Below are 13062 nucleotides of genomic sequence, written 5' to 3'. Positions count from 1 at the left end.
TCTGCCTATACATCCGTCCATCTCTCTTTACAAACTCGGCCTCCTCTCTCGCTCCATCAGCTGAGGGAGCGACAACGGCTTTGGGAGGAAAGAAGGGGAAGAAAAAATTTTAAGTGAGTGGAAGAGAAAGAGAGGGGCAAGAGAGCAAGAGGGAGAGTGTGCAGGAGTGCGGGAGAAAATGGAGGGAGAAGAAGGGAAACAGCCGGAGGAATGGGGGAACGTCAGGGATGGATAGAGGGAGAGGGGGGTGAAAGGACTGCAGGGTTGTGTTGGTAGAGAGCTGGGGTATTGATTCAGGGCCTTTTGACATGCTAATTTGCTTGCTGACTGCTTTAATCGCTCCCTCTTCCCATCGCAGGCTTCAAAGAGAGGATGCTTTTCAAAAAGATGAGAGAGGAGAGGAGAGGAGAGAGACATTTTATCATCCTTTTAAACCCCTTTTTGACATTTGCACAGCTATATGTTCCCGACGCCAGCTGACAACCATGTTAGAGGACAGATCATGTAAGCTGTCCTTACTCCACATTAACCAACAACAGCACATCTCAACTGTCTTCGGCAGAGCATACTGTTTAGAAGGTGGAGTGACCATGCTGTCTGACAGAGGTGTAGAATGTTTAGAATGTATGCATTTGCCACCCCCCATGGTAGTAACAGAGGACTTTTATTTTGACAAAATTAGACATTTACACCATAAACCGGTGCATAAATTCACCAGAATGCAGGACATGAAGTGTTTGATGCTCAAAATTTTCTGGTTGAGGACCCCCTAAACCGAAATCTATGCTCCTGCTGTCCAGTGACAACATCCAATTTTTGATATTTTGGATTTTTAACATGAACTGAAAGCTGTCCTTTTACATGAATACAAAAAATATCGAAAAATCCATTAGATTATCTCAAAAACGCATCATCAAAAAGCGAAAAACATCTGTTTTCCATTGCTCACCAAAAGCAGACATTTTGGAGATAAACAGTTTTCAACGGACAGTGACGGGAAATTAAATTAGTGTATTTACTTTGCTGCTTGCGATTAAAAAAATGCACCAATACAGTCAGGCTGCAGCTGTGGAACACTGGTGCACTATCAATTTGGAAACAGAACAAAAATATTTCACTGATATCTTTTTCTCCAAGATATTCCTGCTGCTGTATCACCAGCAGTCACATTTTTTGCAGTGCACTGTCGGTCAACAGTGTCCCTCAACAGCAAAATTTAGCAATTAATACATTTTTTAAGCTCACTGGCATCTTTTTAAATTCTCAAATAAACTACTAAAAGACAAAATCAAAAGCTGCTTTGTAAATGAGGCTAGGTCACAGCTTGATTTCTCTTCTCAATAAAAAAAAAATAAAAGCCAGCTATTAGTAAGCCAGTTTATTTAGGATCATTCACAATCAATATCAACTGATTTCAATAATCTAAATGACTCTTGTTGCCCTTTAACTACATCTGAAACTAATGACATGATCTCACGCCACTGACAGTTTGGTCACTTAGTGGGCAGATTATAAAGTTTTCATCCTAACATATTATTATTATTATTACATATTATTAGTCTCACATCCAGAACCGAAATCTTATTTTCCCAAAAAAACATTTGAGGCTGGGATAATTCTACTTATTTCTGATGAAGTTTGACATGCTTCTGGCACTTCCTTGAAACCAGTGTCAGTTTCTTGTAGCAACGCAAAACAAAGCGCACTGCTTCAGAAAGTGCACAAAGGGAACTTGATTTTCAGAGGAAAAAATGAGTTTTAAAACTCAATCGGAGATAAATGACTTAAAGATGTATATTCGTGGCAGCGTGTTCGTACGCTCTGGCGCTGTGGGAGCACTGCAGCCACCAGCCCCGGGTCATGCTCGATCACCGGTGGCTTCCTGCCCTTAACAGGGCACAGCGAGGGGAAGGAGAGAGGGGTGATGAGTGTCGAGAACTGCAAAGGGAACAAACACTGAAGCAGGACGGCAGCCCGGGCAGGAAAAACATTTCAGCACCTCAGTTAATGACGGCTGAATTACCACTCTCCCCCTCACCTCCCTCCTCCACCCATCCAAGGGAGGATTTGTGCGTGTTGAGAGGACTCTTTTTTTTTTGCATCAATTGAGGAGCAAAACAGGAACAGAATATAAAAAAAATGCTTTAAGCAATTATTGCAGCAGGAAGGGGAGGGTGGCGGAGCATTGCTCATGAGACATTTTGTCCTCCCTTTCTGTATCTGTTGTTCTTTCCTGCTCTCCGTTGGTAATAGATTCCTCGTCTCTATTCAGCAGCACAAAATGAGCCTCTCTGGTGGCAGGGAGAGTGATGAGTACATTCACCTCCATTCTGCTGTGCTCTGCTCAGCTCTGAGTGTGTGTCTGTGTGTGTATAGTGCTAAAGCTTGTGTGTGTGTGTGTGTGTGTGTGTGTGTGTGTGCATTTGCTATACATATTTATGAATGTGTCTGTGTACTTGAGTCTATTACTTAATATGTCCTTTTGTACACGTGTGTGCCTGGATTTTTGTGTGAGCCTGCGTGCACAGCTCTGCATGTGGGTGCGTACATGCACGTATTGATTGCTGTCACCTCCTTCCCTGCATGTGTGATTTTTATTATGCAGGTCTGTGTGCACACTCACACACTCGTGCATGCACCCGCATGTGCGCGTTTGTGGGAACAATGATAGGTGATGATGTTCCGTGTGCTGCTCCTCGCTGCCTCCCTCCCCAACAGTGAAGGTAATCTCATTATTCAGCCCACTTCCTGCTGCTGCCACCAGAGACAGGCTGACGAACACTAACCACCTCGACGGCCGGAGCGGAGAGAGGGAGGAAAACAAGAGAGGGGGATAAAAAAGACAGGTGAAAATTGCTAACAGAAACTCCACAGAAAAATGGAGGGGGATAAAAGGAGAACGAGATGTTTGATAAAAAGGAAAAACGCTCATAAAGAGTCATTGAAGCAACAGGAAATATGAAGAGACACAAGACACGTATAGAAAAAAAAAACAAGCGAGCAACCGAGAAGAAGATGCAAATGCTTAATTTGTGTGTACGCAGAAGAGGCAGAGGAGATGGAGGAAAACAGGGGAGGGAAAGGAAGAGCAAGGGACTGAGTCTGTGTGTTTAAAGCCATCGGGGACCGGCGGGCTAAATAGAATTACGTGGTGAATTTAGAATGATGCTCCCAAGCGCATATTTAACACTGTCAACAGAGGGAGGGAGAGAGAATGGAAGACCCAGATACACACACACACACACACAGTGAGTGGCACACAGGAGAGAAACTTCATCCTTAAAACCTCTTAATCCAACATGAATGAGAGTTTCCAGCTCAGCAAAGACTGCTGGGAATAGAGAGGGCGGCGGGGGGTCTCAGGTGAGAAAATGCCACGATCACACACTGACATCACAAGCAGGCTAAGCCGTTATCCACATACATGCAAACAGGTTTTGGGGAGGAAATGCAAAGTGGTGCTCTCTTCAGGGGAAACTTAATACAGCAAAACAGTGTTAGTGTTTTTATTAAATAAATGGGAGCAAAATGTGCAGGTAAAGCACTCTGAAACTTTAGTCTTAACTTGGTTCATGTTTTTAAGGCAATGTTATCCCTCTTTGCACCAAAATTAGTATGCAGATTTTTTTAAACAGTTTTTAAACAGTTTTTTAAACTATCTATTACTTATTCTTAGTCATAGTCTCTTAGTTACTTAGTCTCTCTTTCAAACTTGGTTCAGACTCATTTGGATTGATGTTAAGGTGCTGCTTGAGTGGGGACAGGTGGTATTTTGTGGTGGCGCGTCATTGCATCTCGCCGTGAAAGGAGCTTAATTTGTGCATTCACCCAGGTGTTGTGTTTCCATCGATGCCACTCGGACCTGGAGCCGATAAATACCTGTGACTACTGCAGTCATTTGACCCAGGTGTGAATGCTGATTGTGACCTTTTCCATTACATTTAAAAGCCAGAAGGTAGAAGGTGTTAGCAGGTTTTTTTTGTGCAGTTGAAAAGGGGCTATAGCTACTATGAAAGAGAGAGAGAGGGTGTGTGTGTGTTGATTGGTGGTGATGATGGGTTGTAGGGCGCCGGTTCACAGCTCAGCCATGAACCAGCATTCTTAAGTGTGAGAAGTGTCTGTCACCTTCACGCCTCAACCGAGCCGTTTCCGCAACAAACACACACGCCAACAAATTTAACTTGGAGGATACACACACATCTTGAGATCTGCTGATTTACCTGAAAACACTCATCATTGCTTTTTGCAGAGGTTAAAATCCTGCCATCATTACAAAAAAAAAAAAAAAAGCTGAGGTAATTATCATTTCCCCGTAATGACGTACGTAGTTTTCACTAATCTCTCCCCCCCACCTCCTCATCAACACCCCCACCCCTCCAGCAGTAGGGACCCCCTCACCAGATGAGGAGCGAAGGGACTCCCTGACCCCCACCCTTCATCAACAAAACGTGTGGGGGGAGGTGGTTAACAGGGAAAGGGATCCCAAATGCAAACAGACAGAGTCCCCTCTCCTTAAACCAGGGGCCCCCTTGGCCCTCAGTGCCCTGGTAGCCCCTCTTGCCTTGGCCCTGGGTGTACACCCTGGCCACCCTTGGCCCACCTCGATCACAGACACACATACACACACCCCCGCCACAGCTGTCAAAATCCTGACGTCTTAATCAATCCTGGATCCACGACCCTGTCAGGCGCAGCAGCAAGATGGATGCAGAAGGGGATGACCCCTGACCTCTGCCAGGGGTGGAGAATACAATCCCTACGTGCCCCATCAGCCCCCCCCTCTACCTTCCAACCCCCCCCCCCCCAAACATCGCCAGCCTCAGTCGGCTCCGCTGCTGCCCCAAACAATGATGGAGGAGAGCCCATTCATCCTGGGCTGGGAACCAGGGGCCAAGGTGCCCTTGTAACCCCGCACGCACACAAGACAAGCACAGACGCACAACTATGCGAACACACACACACAATTGGGCTTGTGTGCAGCATAGAAAAGCTTTAAAAAGGAAAGTTTCGAAACAGATCAAGCCGTATAGTGTGAGCAAGGGCTGATTCACTCTCGTACACTTCTTTAAACTTTTTAAAATGCCAAAAAACTGTTAACACACACCTTAAACCACAACTCTGCCTAGATACTCACCCCCTACCCCGAAAACCAGCTAAAGTCCTTTGGTCAACATGGTCATATAGGAGCAGAGCCCCTCTCCTATAGAGCCTGTCACACGGAGGAATATTAACCAGCTCATCAGTGCACTTGAAGAGTGACAGTGGCCAGCACCTTTTAACCCTTCAGTCACTGGATCTGACCCACGCTGACGCCTCAGGCAGCCATGCAGCGTCAAACCCAATGTGCATTATCCAGTTTCCAATTGCAAGTGAAATGCTGAGAAACTCTTTAAACTATGTAATTGAGGCTAAAAGTGAATGGAGTGGATGCATTGGCACTGTAAACTTAAACAAACCAAAGCAGATGCAGTGATATGTAAACTAAATGGATATATTGGCCTGAAAAGTAATACTGCCAGCTCAGAGGCTGGCAGACGCTACGAAACTGCATTAGTCATATAAAAGCAAGGTTTCCAAGTCCTTTGTTGCCTTCTTTGTAGAGTCAGAGCCATTTATCTCGACTGGAATTAAAGGGAAGCGATAAGGAGTCAGTTTCAATGTTTGAGGAAAATTAAAACTATACAGTATGAGATCAGGGTTCTCATTCTGATTGAAACAAGAGAGGTTATTATAGTAAATTGCATAATACAAAGCCAATCCAAAATTACACAGCTCTGTCACTAACTACTTTCTGGTCTCCCCCCAGCTCACTTGTACCCCTTTGCCTCCCCACCCCCAAGCAGCCAACAGCACCCCTAAATCACCAGACCTGTTTGTCACGCAATTAGTCCTCCAAGATAAAGGCTCCCTCGTAAATTAGGAGAGGTGTAGTGGTCCGTCCCCCCTGTTAATCACCCGTGCCCAGCCTCTGACCCCTCACTGCTGTGACTCGCTGCTTTTTGTGTGCGATGGTGGTGGGTGGCGGGTGGGGTACGCCAATAAACCATCGTGGCAGAATTGGCATCCCCTCGCCTGGCCAGCTGACAACTGCGAGCCTCGGCTTGGCAAAATGCTGCATGTGTTCCACAAAACAGCTGCTGGATACTACGAGATGCTATCCACAATACACTGCTGTATACCATAAACTACAACCTACTGCGTGTAATGAAACAAGCGAGCTGAATTAGGGCGGCATATATCAAGTGGCATTTCTCCTAAGAGCCTGAGCTGTGAACATCTGAAGGCAAAATTCTGCAAAGTTCTATTGGCATCGTTTAATGGGCAATTCTAGGCAATGTTCTGTATTCAGCAACATGCTGAAGGCTCTATCATGCTCCTGATTTTAAAAAAAATCTGAAAGGAGGCCCTCTGCACTGACCTTTAAACCTCATCAAACAGCCTGGTATAGGATCACGGCAAGCTGAGACTAGAATAATCGTCCACGAAGGGCTATTCCCCCCTACCAAATAGCACTATTTCAACCCCATCTCACAGCTGTGTATTTTCACTCTTCTCATACCTGCTTGGAATGATAAACTCTTTCTCTCTCCTTCCCTCCCTCCCTCTAAAGCTGTCTATCTCTTTTTCCCAGCTTCGGTTTCCATTGGGAATAAGAGAAAGAGCAGGTGGGGGTGAAAGACACAGCGGTGGTGCGAACCAGTTGGAGCTCTACCCTCCTCTCCCGGTGTCACCTATTCTCCAGGGATGCATCCCATTGCACAACACCTCCCAGTGGGTCCGCTAATTACTCCATTTACAATCATCATTGCTTCTATCACCCAACCAGACACTGGAAAGAAGACTGTAGAGAGAAGGATAGCGAGGAGTAAAAAATATCCAACAGAGTGCGAGGTGGGTGAATCGAGGGAGGGAGGGGAGGGAGGGAAGGACAAAGAGAACGAAACATGGGGGATAAAGACAAAGAGGCAGAGCAAGAGGATGGGGGGAAATTAAAGAGTTGGTATACTGTAGGGACTGGCAGGGTTTGAGGGGAGAGAGTGATCTATAAATAGAGAGCAGAAAAACAGTCAGCCCCAAAAAACACAAGACAAATGTCAGTTCTTTACCTTGGCATTCTGCATTGCGCTCCTCGTATCCGGGGTTACACAGGCAATTCCCAATGGGCACCAGCCACTCTCCATCAGCCCCGCAGTACATCTTTGGAACCTCCTTCTCCTCCGAATTATCCACGCATGAGCCACGAACTTCCACAAGTGAGGACGTATCCGCTCCAGTGATGGTATCAGGAAACTGGGCCAAGTTACGCACCGCTAGAGGACATTTCTTGTAGAAGACCCTGACGGACACAAGCGCAATGCACGCTCCAACATCCTGGAAGGCCAAATAGAAGCCCTTGCGGGTCAAGGCGCCCACGTCCCGGATTTCTGTGTTCAGCTTCATGATGCGATCGCCAATGTCCACCTGAGTGAAGCTCTCGTCTGCAGCGATGGTGTCGATCTTGCCAAACTGGTTCTCGCGGATATAGCGCTCCTTGTCGTTGTTGGACTCGTAGTAGTAAAGATTGAAGGTTTCCTTGCAGGTTCCCATTACCCCCGGGAGGCTGTTGCAGTCCCGCAGGGTGAACTTGATCTCAATGTAGACACGCTGGGCACCGCCTCGGGGGATCCAGTCAGTGCGGAGCCAGTTGTTCTGGTTTGGCTCCATGACGTTACACACCTGGTACGTCCGGATGGGAATGTTCTTTTCATCCATAATACTCACTTCCTCCCACTGGGGAAAAGACACAACAATAAAAATGTTACAGGGATATTCTTAAACCTCTGAGGTTTAATCAGCAGCGTAATTACCTTTGTTGACATCCAAACCAGTTTGAGGACATTCAGAACGATGGGAAAATGCTACAGCAGTGTCACGGCTGAACTGTTAAAGGTTAAGGACATCAGAGAAATATAAAAACTAAACGCTCTCTTAATTAAAATGGACCATGTAAGTATCACACATGACTGGGGGCCAGTCTGTGCAAAGAATGAGAGATACTGTGCAAAAGAGCATGCGGGGAAGATTAGTCAATATTTGAGTCTCTGCTGAGCAATTAATTGATGGCTAAACTTAATGCATATTTTATGAATGGCACCTAATAGACTTGTTAGGTCCTAATATAGAATCACAAAGATATTAATATTCATGGCTTCCCCTCAACTGCGAGAAAGGAAATTTGCAATTAGTTCTATGCTTCTGTAATGCCTACACTTCAATTACTTGGGGAGTGGTATACAAAATCACACACACACACATACTGAGAGACCAGTATGTCTCGAGGTATCAGAGAAGAAAGGAGAGAATAAAAACACCGGATCATGTGGATGCAAAAACTCAAGTTCTGGAATCAATGCTAATGATCTAATGTGCGCCTGCTTTACATCAACATACATGATGGGGAGTGGGAGACAGGCACACATGTTCGCTGCTGCTGTTAGTATGAACTCATGGGAGAGAGAGAGAAAGAGGGAGACGCTGACGTGGGGTGCATGGATTACGTTATCCGAGCTTATTTTTGCCAGGAGGGAATGTTTGTTTTACTTATGATAAAGTTCCCCTCTCAACAGATCACCGCGGAGCAAATACAAGCACGTCTTTAGAGGCTCAAAGCGGTGTGTTCCCTTAAGTTTCCTCGCCGTGTGTTTTAAATAGAGTCTTTGACTGAGCTGGGCTGTAAACAAGAGCAGACAGGCCTTTGGCTGCCGTAGCTTCAACCATTTAGAAAACTGTATTAAAAAAAAGTCATAATGGAACAGTGGAAGATACGGGTTATACTGCCAGATTTGATTTGACGCCTTATCATAAACAATCTGGTTTAAAGCTTTATTTCCCCGGAGGAGGGTGGGATAATGCTAAACATAGCTGCGGCTGCATGATTCGAGAAAATGTCTATCATTCCCCGCTGTTCCATTCCACTCTGCTCTCTTCCTTTAGCCCCCCTTTTGTTGTGGAAATCAAGCGGCGCTGAGATAAGGCCGCACCTTTCCCCGATAGTGGGGAAGAGGGAGAATAAGGCCAATTGGTTGTAATGAGAGGGTGAATGCAGGCTTGCCGGGGCTGCCAGGACCCTGTCAATCACTTGTTTGTGATAAAATGGCCGAGGGGAGGACCTGAGCACGGCGCCGGCCAAGTTCATTGAGCAGAGCTTGCGATCAGAGCCTGGAACAGCTGCACAAGGTGAAATTCTCCTCCCTTGGGTGCCTATTCATTAGCTGACACGACTGTTGCTAATTTGTATTAATTTTCATGAAACATTAAAAGGGTCGCTTGTGCTCATCATCACATTTCTGTGAGTAGAACAAATGAAGGGGTTAATGCTGACTGGCAAACACTGTAATTTGTTTAACATCAACAATTATTCATGTAGCTCAACACTGACTTTCAAATGCATTTCTGGCCGTGATCAAATTGAGACTTGGTTAAGGCATGGCATGTGCCTTACCTTCCCTTAACCACCAATGCCCGTGGCCACTGTGGGGCCCCTATTCTTCCTCTTATCAGGGCCACTGTAGATATCCCAATTAGACTGAGGGATCGTGCATTTGGTCGACCCTATTCCCCGCTGCTTTACAGCGAGATCCAGTCATCCTGTGGCAAGAGCTAAACCCCTCTGCACTTTCCCCCTTATTCATCCATTCCAGAGGACCCTCTCTCAGCTGCCAAGTTCCTCTCTCTCTCCCTCTCTTCGACTCAATGGTGGAAAGGGATATAAAGTTTCTCCACAAAGACCGATTCAATCCACCGTCTATTCAGGAAACCTGACGCCCGCTGCAGTATCGGCCCCTGCATCTGACCATTACAGAGTGGTTAGAGAGAAGGGAAGCGAGGAGAAAGGGGAGCAGGGGTTGGGGGGTTGAGGGGGGTGCCTATAGACCGGTGGTTCTCAAAGTGGATTCCGGGGACCCCATGGGGCCCTGGAGGGTGTTCCACAGGGCCTCTATGCACAACAAAATTCTAATTTACCCATATTTTCGTGTAGGATACTGGAAATTACGCCTTGATCTCACCCTGCGCCCAATGCTCCTACAGTGCAGACAGCTGCACAATAAATCATCAACAATGATGCCATAAAGGGCTCACCAGGACTAAATCTTATCAAAGAGTGCTGTGTATCTGTTTGGCGGTCCACTCCGGAGCTCTTGCCAATAATGGATATTATCTCTCCATTTTTTGCTCAATAGGGGACCATGCGTCCTAACAAGGGGACACTTCTTTGCACTACTTACCCCTCCTTCTGTCGGGTTGGCGACCCATCCCAGCTCCCCCTGTACAGATCTGGAGTCCAATAACGTGACTGGAAAACAAGAATGGGAGAAGTGAGCACGCAGCCTCAGCCCGTCCATACAACATCAGCATTGGCATGTATAATCCACTTAGGTCTGACACGCCGAGAAGGGAAAATGGGTTCCTGTTTTTCTCACAAACAAAAGCTAAATGAATGGGCTTTACTGTTAAAGCCATTTATGGAGGAGGAAAACGCTCTCATGATGAATGTCAGAGCACTCAGAGAATAAAAACTGTAGGCCAACGAGTCCTGTAAATGTTTTGCTATGTGCAATTCCCTGCTGCGCCTGACGCATGTCGTTGTGATTGATTTTCGTTAACATAGAGAATTTCTGCGAATGACAAATGTATTTCCCCAGTGTCTTTAAAGTAGTAATACTAAATTTTCCTCAGCGTCGGCCCGAAGCATGTCTGATGTGATCGGAATCAATTAGGGAGCCGTGTGCATAAACTTGGAAGAAAAAACGCATTTAAAATGTCTCCGACACACAGACACACTGTCTTACACAATATTTAATCGAGGAAAAGGTGAAACATTATGTCTGTTAAAGAAATATGTTCGATTAAATTAAATTGCTTTGATTATTTTATTTAATTTTACGGGTTTGAATTCGATGTGAGTAAAATGCCCAATCGGCTGCTCAGCATAAATTAATTACAAAGCCTGTTATGTAAGTCCACAGTATAAATTATTAGGCACAATACAGACTGAACTATTTTAAATTTGGATCATTTGTTACATATTTAACTTCACACAGCCCGGGATGCGTCTTTGTGGACTTGTTGTGTCGTACAGCTTTGCAGAACAGACACAGAGACATGATTCTGCAGGGGACAGGCTCAGTGTATCCGATGGGATTGTTTGAAATAAAATAAAGTACTTTATTTATTTGTCTTTGCATTGGAAAGTAGGCTTTAACCTGTACTGGGCCTAACATTTTGAAACTGGATACGCTGCGCCCCGGGACCCCGAGCTGGCAACTCCAGTCCCGAAACCTCCCGAGCTCGTGTTTTGTGCAGAACACGCCGTGCTCGATTTAAACATCTCGCACTTCACTGTGTCTGTAAACCTAAACCTTGCAGCGCATAGAACCGATGGCATGTTATATATCACTGGGGGCTTTTCTTTAATTCTGCGTGCATTTATTACACCGAGCTGCACAATTTAACTTTCGCAAATGGCTTATATGTCATCTCCATAATCACCGTCTACCCAAACCCCGCTGTGACAGCAGGAGCGATCACTGTGAGCAATTCTGAAATTGATAAATAAAGAGCTGCTTGTGCCGATCTGCGAGTCTCCCACTGTCTCATCTGTGCACTTCATTTCGGTTCTACAAGCCGTCCGTTTACAAGATGCTGCGCAACATTAAACTTCTTTTTAGGGAAAGAGTGTCTTGACCTTCTCTCTAACAGAGAAACCAGCACGTATCGGAGCTGGAAGTATCCCTGCTCGGAGGCTTTAGGGCAGCAGGCACGATCCCCAGCCCGAGCCGACACCAAAACAGCCGATGCGCATTTGGACAGCCACTTCTCATTCCACTTGCGTTGTCGTAAAACCTCGCAAAAGTCGCTGCGTAAAGGTGACCGTCGGTGTTTTCCACCGTTAAACTCATCGCGGCTCCACGCACTCGCAACTAGGGGCCACGGAGTGAGGCTCCGCGGCGCAAACACGCAGAGGCAAGGAGCGGGGATGAAGTCACAAGTCCGCGGCATTTATTTTTTTCTCCCCAACAACCTTACCTTCATTTGGGGGGTATATCCGTGCCGGCGAAACAAATGTAGAAATCCCAAAAACAAGAAAGGTGGCCGTGAACAAAATCCCTGCCATGAGTGCCATTTGTGTCGTTGTTCCGTTTCTCTCTCCTCTTTTTCTTTCGTTGCTCTTCTCCCAGGTCCTGCTCTCTCTCACTCCCTCTCTCTCCCCCTTTCTCTCTTTCCCAGTGGAATATGGGTTTGAGGCGGACAGTGGGAGAGAGACGCAACGAGCGCACCACAGCCAGGAGGCGGGTCTACTCCGTGCGCTCTGACGCGGACCCCGTCAATCCATATAGGAAACGTGGTGGACGGGAGGGGGGAGAATAATCATTAACTAGCCCCCCTGCACCCCCCCAAACAACTCACTCTCCCATTTACCAGTGGACACTTTAGTTAGGGACACGAGGAGATGGTGCCATGGTGAGGTGGCGCTTCTCCTCATGCAGGTAAACGCGATGTAAAACTCCTGGAGACTGCGAGTCACCGATTGACATTACACGAATCAACTACGGGGTGAAATGCCCTTTTGGTCAACAGGGGAAACAAACGGGAAGTGTGCATGTGTGTGCGCGCGATGTCTAGATTTCAAGTAGTTTGTTAAGGGGCTGAAGTCTGCCTCAACCGCTGCTTCCTCAGCTCTAAATGGAAAATAGAAACTGCTCCTCAACTATATATTAATTTGAGTCAAATGCAATGCGTCAGTGTGTGTCCTCTGTGTTCCTCAGCGCGCACACTGTGCTGCTGATCCTGCATGTAGTCTGGCTCCAGTCAAGCGCAGCGCTGTCCAAGGTGAGCCGCACCAGACCAAGGTCGCCACCTAGCGGAGATACTGACGCCTGTTCTGCCTCCGAAATTGGATTAAACAACAAGCATGAGCATGACCTCCCTAACATTACATGGTATAGCACTTTGTGAAATTGACAATGCCTGTTTTGTGATCGGTGGCGAGCTTGTATTGGATTATTGTCACTTGCTATTATT

At 46.3% G+C, this 13062-nt stretch overlaps 1 protein-coding gene across 4 annotated transcripts in view; it reads right to left on the bottom strand.

Moving 5' to 3' along the window:
- Positions 1-12371, bottom strand: part of epha4l (eph receptor A4, like) — a 66239-nt gene extending 53868 nt beyond the window's left edge. The window contains exons 1-3 of one of the 4 annotated variants that reach the window (XM_049575483.1): positions 12067-12371; positions 10266-10333; positions 7107-7770 (exon numbers count right to left, since the gene is read on the bottom strand). In XM_049575483.1, the coding sequence (XP_049431440.1) occupies positions 7107-7770; positions 10266-10333; positions 12067-12163 (829 nt within the window). In that variant the 5' untranslated portion in view covers positions 12164-12371. The remainder of the gene's footprint in view (positions 1-7106; positions 7771-10265; positions 10334-12066) is intronic. The other 3 variants (XM_049575482.1, XM_049575481.1, XM_049575480.1) reach the window with 3 other exon arrangements.
- Positions 12372-13062: the final 691 nt, after the last annotated feature.

Source organism: Epinephelus fuscoguttatus, linkage group LG5 (assembly GCF_011397635.1).
Source record: "Epinephelus fuscoguttatus linkage group LG5, E.fuscoguttatus.final_Chr_v1".
Taxonomy (NCBI): Eukaryota; Metazoa; Chordata; class Actinopteri; order Perciformes; family Serranidae; genus Epinephelus; species Epinephelus fuscoguttatus.
The sequence above is the reverse complement of the archived record's forward strand: the minus strand, read 5'-3'. Positions and strand labels throughout refer to the sequence as shown.